The sequence below is a fragment of the Giraffa tippelskirchi genome, chromosome 10 (genome assembly GCF_054371585.1).
Source record: "Giraffa tippelskirchi isolate mGirTip1 chromosome 10, T2T-mGirTip1v1.2.pri, whole genome shotgun sequence".
NCBI classification, from domain to species: domain Eukaryota; kingdom Metazoa; phylum Chordata; class Mammalia; order Artiodactyla; family Giraffidae; genus Giraffa; species Giraffa tippelskirchi.
Genome location: NC_137284.1, coordinates 3,535,113 through 3,545,090, shown reverse-complemented (window position 1 = coordinate 3,545,090; position 9,978 = coordinate 3,535,113). Strand labels below are relative to the sequence as shown.

Genomic DNA, 9,978 nt, shown 5'->3' with positions numbered 1-9,978 from the left:
GCGAACCCACCTGGGCGGGGATTGGGCGTGGCTAGGAGTGGGGCTTGGGGCGTGGCTCCGGCCGGACCCAGCCAATCTGAGCCCGAGAGGCGAGCCCGCCCCCCTGAGGAGGCGGTGGCACTTGCGCACTCGGCCGCCCCCGCGCGCCTCTCCGGGGATGGGGGTACCGGGCGGGGCGTGCCGGCGGCGCTCGGCGCTGACGCTGCGCCGACGCGCCCGACGTCGGGCACGTTGACGCCGGCGACGCGCCGCCGGGCCCGCTCCTCCTGCGCTCCGCCAGTGTCCGGCCGCGGGCCGGCCTCAGTGACTGGGGGCGGCGGGCCCGGGGCCGCGGGGCCGCGGGGCGCGGGGCGGGCGGCGGGCGGCGGGCTGCCTTCGTCGGGCCCGGAGCTCGCCTGGAGCGAGCAGCCGCCCGCGGAACGTCCTCGCCCGCTCCCGCCGGCGAGCAAGGTAAGGCAGCGGGGCACCGAAGCAGGGTCGGGGCGGAGCGGGGCCCCGGCGGCGCGCGGCTGCTTAATGTCAGCGCCCCCGGGAGCGGGGGGCGCGGCCCGGGGGGACCCCTGGCGGCCGGGCTCGCGGGGCCGTGCGCCCCCTCACACACACACCTCCCTGACCCCAGCGCCAGGGACCCAGCGCTGGGCGCGGGGACGAGGACTCGGGGCCGCAGGAAGCCGCGGGCCAGGCCGGGCTCCGCGGTGACCGGTCCCCAGCGCCCTGGGGTCCCCGCTGCTGCCGCACCGGGCGCGGGTGCGAGCCGGGTAGAGGCGTCGTCCCCGTTGGGTGCGCGGTGCGCGGCCCTGGGCGCCTCAGTCCCGGTGGTCCGCCGAGCCCGGAGCACCGCCCCTCGCCCCGTCATTACATTTGAGACAGAGGAGCCTCTCGGAATCTCACCCTTCACTTTTCCTCCCTTCCTATCCATCCATCTCGACCGGCTATATTTCCATTGTGGGATATTTTGGGGGGAGAGTGGGGTCGGGAGGAAGAGGCTGTGAACTTACATAAGTGAGGTTGACTGACCAACTATCGCAGCCTTTGCAAAAGCACGTCTCGCAGCCCTTAAGGAGTCTAGTTCCGAGTCTAGTTCCCGTTTAGCGCTCACCAGATCCAGCCCAAGAATTCGAGGAGCCAGTCAGTCCTTCCCCGGAGCTGACTGCACACATTCCTGTAAGATGCCTGATGGGTTTTGTAGTTGTCAGTTTTACTGACTGTATGCTCCTTCTGTGCTTTTTCTGAAGCATGATTGGATGGCACGTGTTTTGACTTTCTCTCTCCCGGCCCCCCCCCCCCCCGGAAATAAGAAAGGAGAAAAACAAAAAGGGTTACAGAAGCACACTTGGTTTTCGACAATCAGAAAGTACAGCTTTGCAAACAAAATGCCACAGGGTTTGTCCTTTATGTGAGGGATATTCTGTTTGGTCTTTACCCCTTCACTGATTATTGTCAGTATTCGTGTCTTCATCTTGGGTGTGCCTTGCACTTCGGATAGGCCTGTGTGTATTTTCCCAGCGTACTTCTCTCTACAAAGCCTAACGGTCAGATCTGGGAATAGCCAGGCCTTTCATTTATCAGCTCCAGATAGCTAGAAAGTCGCAGCTTTGTAGAAGCCTTTATTTAGAAGCGCCTGATGATGGTGGTCCGGGTCTCTTATTTCAAGATGATGTGCGAGGTGATGCCGACCATCAGTGAAGCAGAAGGCCCCCCAGGAGGAAGTGGGAGCCAAGGGTCCAGCTCCCCTTCGCAGCCAGATGCAGATTCACATTTTGAACAGTTGATGGTCTCCATGCTGGAAGAGAGGGACCGTCTTCTCGACACGCTGAGAGAGACCCAAGAAACGCTGGCATTAACCCAGGGGAAACTGCACGAGGTTGGTCACGAAAGAGATTCCTTGCAGAGGCAGCTCAATACTGCGCTTCCACAGGTATGGATGACTTTCCCCTGCAGGTTTTTGTCTAAATGCTTTTTTTTTTTTTTGATGCTGCTATTTTAGATGCGTATGTTGCCATCATCACTTGCGCAGTGGTGGTTCTGTTATTTGTAAGTCACATACGGATAAAGTTCCTGAGGGATTAAACTTCTTAGCTAGAGCAAACTGTGATGTACTGTCAGGTCCTGAGAAGACACCTTATCCTGTTTGTCTCTTTGGAGGGGCAGCAGAAGGAGCCGCCTAGATTTGGAGGAGCGCTGCAGAGTTTCGGAAAAAAGGGCCACCAAGTAACCAAGCTCTGTGGTGCCTTCCGTTTTGTTGCCGTAAGCCTTTCCCTTCCTAATTGTGTGACTCCATGGGTTGTATCACGTATTTCCAGTTTCCTAATGCAGTGTCCTGGACAAATGGGATGGATCTCCCAGGAAGAATATTTTTGCAGTCTGCCTTTCTCAGCAGCCCGGTGCTTTGTAAGTCAAGTTTGTTTCAGGGGATAGAAGACAGAAGATGGGTTGCTTCAGCACTTCCTCTTTAGCAGCTGAAAATTATAAAACTCACAGTCACACCAAGGGTTTTCATCTAAGAGTATTGCATTTGGAGCCGTGTCTCCAGGCCTTTTCTTGTGGCGCTGGAGTGAGGATCTAATGATAGGTGCAGGGAGATATCAGCTGAAGATTGTGAGGTGGGTGGCGCAGAGCATAGCGGGAGACACGAAGGTTACTTGGGTGTTTATGAGCTACGGAGGTGCTGTTTGCCTTACTCATAATAGGTGCCTTTATGGTGCTGTCAGGTAGACCTGAATAAGCATGCATGCATTCTCTCATGATGGGTCTGCAGTGGCAATTTAATAAATGAATAATTACTAGCCTTAATGCATTTCTTGGCTTTTGTCAAGTCTCCTGAAAGATTGATAAGCCAAACATTTGGATTTCCTCTTTAGCAACAAGAATGTGATGTCAGTGCTATAACGTTCCTTCTCTGTCAGATGTGAGAATCATGGAAGTTTTTTCCCATTTGAGTCTTGTAAATTACCAGGTTGGTTTGGGTCCAGTTTTGTCACCAATACCACTTTCTCTAGGATATAGTGAAGGACTGGTGTGCTGCAGCCCACGGTGTCACAAAGAGCTGGACACGACTTAGACCGAACCACCACCACCACCACCACCACCACCACCACCACCACAAGCTTCGCAGGATTGCCCAAGTTGTGTTTTACTGGGATTTCATTGTAGTAGTTGTAAATCTTTTCAGTACTTTGGCGTTTTTCTTTTGTTTTTTCATAGTCGTATTTGTCTTATTGTAACTTGAGGTGCATCCACGGACGCGCAGTTTTTTGAAAGGATAAGCACAGGGACAAAACAGGGAAGGGCGGGGAGTTTTGTCAGGTCCAGTCTCGGGCAGTGGAGGTTGTCACACCAGCAGTGGGACAGTTGCTCAGTGGTTTGTTTCCAGTTGCTGCTCCGGGCTGTAGCCTGGAAATGCTTTGTTGAGTGAAGAATGCGATGATGTCACCGCTCACCTCCTGAGCACCTGAGTCCAGCCGTTTAGAAACACGGGAGCCAGTAAGTAAGCTTTACTTGGATCATTCCCTTCCTTGGCATTTGTAGTCTGTTTGGTGGCTAATTGTGTGACCAGGTAGGCGTGTGAATTAACTCCTGCCAGATTATGTAGGAAGTAACAATGTACTTAAAGAAACTTCACTGTAACAGAACATAGGTCAGAAAAAATTCACACATTATAAGTGTACATTGCAGTGAATTTTTCACTCAGTGAACACACTCTTGTAATTACCACCCAGACCAAGAAAAGAACATTCTCAGGCTTCCCAGGAACCCCTCCCACCCACTCCCAGTATCTCTCCCAGAGCTAACTGTAGTCTTTTCATCATTGATTAATTTGACATGTTCTTGACTTTATGTAAATGAAAGTGATAGGTATATTTTATTTCTTGATTCTTTCATTCAGCATTATTTTTGCGAGCTCTATCCATGTAGGTTTGTTTGTTCTCATCTGCTATTTAACCCAGTGTATGAATATACCATTGGGCTTCCCAGATGGCTTGGTGGTAAATAACCCACCTGCCAATCCAGGAGACGCAGGTTTGATCCCTAGGTTGGGAAGGTTTCCTGGAGTAGGAAATGGCAACCCACTCCAGTATTCTTGTCTGGAAAATTCCATGGACAGAGGAGCCTGGTGGGCTACAGTCCACGGAGTCGCAGAGAGTTGACATGACTGAGCGACGGAGCACACACACGTGAATGTACCATAATTTATTCCTTCTGTTGTTCACGGGTATCTGAGTTGTTTCTAGGTTTTACAAATGCTGCCCTGAATGATCTTACTTGCTTTTTGGTGCACATGTGTATGCGCTTCTATTGGGTGTGTTCAAAGCCGTAGCACTGCCGGGGATGGAGTGTGTTCTACCCAAGGTGGTGACCATGACTGTTGTCCTGCCCGCCACGCTGTGTGAGCCTCCGGTTGTTCCAACCCTTGGTGTCCTCTCTTCTGGTTGTAGCTGTCTGGGGGTGTTGAACAGTTGCAGCTCGGTGGGGTGGGAACTTGCTACTCCCTGTCCATCCCCGGACCGCCCGCCCCAAGCTGGCAGAGCCACTGCTTCTCTGTGGGCGTTTGTTGGCCATTTGCATACCGTTTTTGATGAAATAATTGTCTTTTGCCCATTTTTCAGTTGGATTGTCTGTTTTGTTTCTTATTGATTTTAGGAGTTCTTTTTATAGATTCTGAGTACATGTATGTGTGGCAGATTTTTTTTTTTTTTACTTTCTTGAGTGTGTTGCCTTTACTCTTAGTGGTGTCCTAAAAAATATAATGTCTTATTTTAATGTATCCCATGTGATCAGTCTTTTCAGTAATATTTAATGCACTTGTGGCCATTGAAAGATATTAACATGAAGCTGCATGAAGATACTATCTTGTAAAAGCTTTGTTGTTTATTGTTTACAGTTGGATCTGTAATCCATCTGAAATTGGTTTTTGTTTATGGTGTGAGATAGGGGCCTCGATTCCTTTTTTTATCCTTTAAGTGAATGGGTATCCAGCTGTAGTTTTTTTTTTTTAAACTATCCTTTCCCCAGTGTCATCTCGGTTGTAAATGAAGTGACTGTAAACATATGGGTCTGTTTCTCAACTCCCGTCTGCTTTATTGATCTTGTTGTCTTTTTTGCACAAATGCCACATTGTCTGAATTACGGTTGCTTTAGTCAGTCTTCATATCTGGTAATTTATATCCTACAGCTGAGTCCTTATTCAGTGTTACCTTGGCTAATCTTGACCCTTTGCATTTTCAGGAAAGTTTTAGAATCCACTTGGCTGTCTTTCCCCAGAAAATGCTGGGATTTTAATTGAGGTTGAATTTAATTTGTTGACCATGGTGGGGAGAAATGACGTCTTTTTAATGTTGTTCTTATAATCCATGAACACAATATACATAGCTCTCCAGTTTTTTAGATCTTCTTTAATGTATCTTAAAAGTTTATAGTTTGCTGTATGTCTTATACATGTTTAATTAGATATCTGATATTTTCAATGCCATTATAAACTACTAGTATATAGAGATAGAATTGATTTTTCTATATTCACTTGCTGAGTCCATTTATTTCAAATAATTCTTGTATTTTTTTATGTATACACAATTATATCTGCAAATAAGTGCTTTTTTCCCCTTTCCAACTGTGATAACCCTTTTCTTTTTCTTGCCTTATTGTGCTGACTAGGATGTCCAGTACAGTGGTGAACAGAAGGAGTGAGAATAAGTATCCTTGTCTCTTTCCCATTATCAGAGGAAAAGCTTTCAGTATTTCACCATCACATATGATATTAGCTTTTTTGTAGATATTTTTATCAAAATATGTAAATTCTCCTCTGTTAGTTTGCTAAGAGTTTTTTCTTAGTCATGAACCAAAATTATTACATTAAATTTTCTTAAGTTTATTTTCTACAGATTTTGAAACAGGTGCTTTTTCTTTTATGTGGTGATTTAACTTTTAAAACATTTTGTGATTCTAAAACAGTCCCAACCTGATCTCGATGTATTCTCCTTTTGTTGGACTTTATTTGTTAGTGTTTTATTTAGGATTATTTCATCTATACTCAGCATCTGTAATTTTACTTTCTTGTACTTCTTCCTTGTTGGTTTAGTATCAAAGGTTCTGCTAGTCTTATAAAACAAGGTGGAGACTGTTCCTTGTTTACCCCCAGAGTTCCTGTGAGATTGCTGTTTTCTTCCCTCAATTTTTGGAAGAATTGATTGGCAAAACCAGTTGGTTTCATTGTGGGGAGGCTTTTAATTTCAGATTTAATTTGTTTCATGCATGCAAATAAAATTTTCTGATTTTGTATGTCTTCTTGGGTCTATTTAGGTAAAGCATTCCCCCCCGCTAGGAATTTATTGAGGCCACCAGACTCTCCAATTAGTAAGTGAACTGTGGTTCCTGATATCTTTATTATCTGCAAGATGTGTTGTCTCCCCTTTTAAAAATCGTTGATACTGCTGATTTGTGCTTTGTATTTTTTTTAATCAGTCTCTCTAGGGATTTATCAGTTTTATCAGTCCTTTCAAAGAGCCAACTTTTGGCTTTGTTTTTAAAAAATTTCATATTTGTTTTCTGTTTCCTTATTTTCTGGTCCTTTTTCTTCCATCTGCCTTGTGTTTTGTTTGCTATTCTTTTTTTCTGGTTTCTTGGGATAGAGGCTTAACTGGTTTTTAGCCTTCCTTCTTTTCCAGTGTGTGTGTTTAAGGCTTTGAGTTACCCTCTAAACACAGTTTGCTGCATCCCACAAATTTGAATAAGCCAAATTTTCATTATCTTTTGTGTAAAAGTATTTTCTAATTTTCATTGTGTTTTTTAGAATTATTATTCATGAAGTTCTTAAAGAAGTATGTCATTTAACTTCCCAGTGTTTGGGGAGGTTTTTCTAGTTACCCTTTGTTGATTTCTAGCTTAATTCCATGCAGAGCCCTGTCTTAGTCTTTTTGGGCTACTGTTTTAAATACCGTAGACTAGCTGGTGAACAGCAGAAAGTTGTTTCTTGTAGTACAGCAGGTGCCACGTCTGGTGAGGCCTGGTTCCTGGTTCCTGGACTGCCCGCTTCTCCCTGTCCTCGCAGCACGGCAGCCCGTTCCCTCCTGACCTGACCCCCTCCCGAGCCCCTGCCTCCCAGCATCGTCACCACGTGAGGGGGATGAGCGCACATGAACTGTCAGCCCATCGCAGTCCCTAACTGTACCCTGCATTCGTTCAGTCCTTTGAAATAATTCGAGCTTTCCTAATGGCCCAGGTTGTATTCATTTTGCCATGTGTTCCTTGGGCTCTTGAAAATAACGTGTATCAGTGGGAATGCAGTGTCCCGCGTGTATCAATTAGATCAGGTTTGTTAATCATGTAATTCAGATTCTGGTAGCCACGCTGAAGAAAGCAGAAATAGGTGAAATTAACTGTAATGTATTTTATTTAACACACCCAAAATATTATCATTTCAGTGTGTAATCAGCATGATAACACCTAATGAAATATTTTACGTTTTTTTTTCATGCCAAGTCTTTAAAATCCAGTGTGTGTTTCATGCTTGCAGCACATCCCACTGTAGAGCCAGCCGCATTTCAGGTACTTCATGGCTGCACATGACTACGTTCTGGGGAGCCCAGTTCACGAGAGATGTGTCTTTAACGTCTCCCACTGGGATTATGAACCTGGCTGTTACTCCTTTTCTATTTCTGTCCGTCTGTACGTATTGATATTTTGAGGTTATGTTATTAGGTACCTTCAAATGTAGAATCCTCATCTTCTTGCTGGGTTGAACTTGCACCAGTATGAGACGCTCCTTTTTATCGCTGGTAATGCTTCTTACTTCAGACGCTATTTGACAGTGATGTTGCCACATCAGTTTTCTGTCCTTGTTTGCCTGGGTGTCTTTTACTTTCACCTGTCTGTGGTCTTCCATCTTAACATATACCTCTGTGAATGGTGTATAGTTTTAACTTTGATCAGTTTGACACTTGTTATCTTTTAATTAGAGTATTTGCTCTGTCTGTAGTTTTGATATTTCAGTGTGCAGACACCATGGCACTGTTTGTTTTCTGTTTGTCCCACCTAGGCTGCGTTCTTTGCTCTTGCTTCTCTTAGAAGGGTGAAGTGTTTTCCTGATTCTCTGCTCCTCTGTCAGGTTGCTGGGTGTACATTCGCAGATACAGCGTGTGTTTACATTTAAGTCTAACTTAGCACTTTTACTGCCTCCCTGACACTACTGTCTCCTCTTTGTCACTGTTACATGTTAACATTTTAGATATATTTTTGGCATTATCATCATTGTTTTGTAGCGTTAATATTTACCCTCATAGTTACCTCATTGTTGGTCTTTACTTGTTTTTTATATTTCTGTCAGAGACTACCTTTCTTTTTCCCAAAGAACTGCCTTAATATTTTTTTAGTTCATTTTTTTAGTCTGTGGGTGATGAGTTCTCTCATTTCCATTTGCCCTAAAAGTCTTTATTTTGTTTTCACTTTCGAAGAGTGTTTTTGTTGGGTATAGAATTCCAGGTTGGTGGTGATTTGTTCTGCAGCATTTTACAGACGCCGGTCCATTATCTTCTGACTTCCTTGTTCTTGAAAAGTCGGCTCCCAGTGTTGTTGTGCCATTAAAAGCCACACCTTTTTTCCTCTGAGTGCTTTGACATTTCCTCCTTGCCTTAGGCACCCGCAGAGCTGCTGAAACCAATGTTTGGTTTTCATCTTTGAGTCAATGGTCTGATTCTTTAACCAGCTCTTGCCACTGTCCCTGTCAGTCAGTTCAGTCACTCAGTCGTGCCCGACTCTTTGCGACCCCGTGGACTGCAGCACGCCAGGCCTCCCTGTCCATCACGAACTCCCGGAGCTTGCCCAGACTCATGTCCATTGAGCTGGTGATGCCATCCAACTATCTCATCCTCTGTCATCCCCTTCTCCTCCTGCCTTCAATCTTCCCCAGCATCAGGGTCTTTTCCAATGAGTCAGTTCTTCTCATCAGGTGGCCAAGGTATTGGAGCTTCTGCATCAGTCTTTCCAATGAATATTCAGGACTGATTTGCTTCAGGATTGACTGGTTTCATCTCCTTGCAGTCCACGGGACTCTCAGGAGTCTTCTCTAACACCACAGTTCAAAAGCATCAATTCTTCGGTGTTCAGCCTTCTTCCTGGGCCAACACTCACATCCATACATGACTACTGGAAAAACCATAGCTTTGACTAAATGGACCTTTGTTGGCAAAGTAATGTCTCTGCTTTTTAATATGCTGTCTAGGTTTGTCATAGCTTTCCTTCCAAGAAGCAAGCATCTTTTAATTTCACCATCTGCAGTGATTTTGGAGCCCAAGAAAATAAAGTCTGTCACTGTTTGCATTGTTTCCCTATTTATTTGCCATGAAGTGATGGGACCAGATGCCATGATCTTCATTTTTTGAATGTTGAGTTTTATGCCAGCTTTTTCACTCTCCTCTTTCACTTTCATTAAGAGGCTCTTTAGTTTCAATCCCTGTAGGCATTTTTTATTCCCCTTTCTGTCTTTTCTCCACCGTGAGGGGCCCCATTTGTAGTTCTTAAACAACGTCGTTTAACAACAGGCTCCTTTGATATATTCTACACTTTTTTCCCTTATTTTTTTTTTTAACTGATCCATCCTTCATTTCACTGATCCTCTCTTCAGCTACATCCAGTTTGATGTTAAGCCCAGAGACCGAGTTCTTAAATTCGATCACTGGTATTTTAAAGTTGTAGAATCAGTTTTGATTCTCAGAAATTTTTCCTTTGGTCAGGTGTATTTTTGAGCAGGTGAAGTTTGCATCTGATTCCTCTAGCATAGCTCTGATACGCTAACATACCTCTGATGCCTCTGTTTCTGTTTCAGCTCTTTTTCTCTTGGTCCTGTTTGTTGTTACGCCCTTTTTTGCTGTTTTGGTTGCATGTCGGACATGATGTAGGGAAAACCATAGAGGTTCTGAGTGATGCTGGCTTTTCCAGTTCCCTCCAGGGGGGACAGCGCTCTGTTCTCTCAGGGCCCGAGTGACT

The 9,978-nt window shown here is 45.4% G+C and overlaps 1 protein-coding gene across 4 annotated transcripts in view; it reads left to right on the top strand.

Moving 5' to 3' along the window:
• The first annotated feature begins 224 nt into the window (after positions 1 to 224).
• The window catches only part of PPFIA1 (PPFI scaffold protein A1), a 79,489-nt gene continuing 69,735 nt past the window's right edge, over positions 225 to 9,978 (top strand). For all 4 annotated transcript variants that reach the window (XM_081533793.1, XM_081533792.1, XM_081533791.1 and 1 more), the window contains exons 1-2: positions 225 to 450; positions 1,655 to 1,918. In XM_081533793.1, the coding sequence (XP_081389919.1) occupies positions 1,655 to 1,918 (264 nt within the window). In that variant the 5' untranslated portion in view covers positions 225 to 450. The remainder of the gene's footprint in view (positions 451 to 1,654; positions 1,919 to 9,978) is intronic.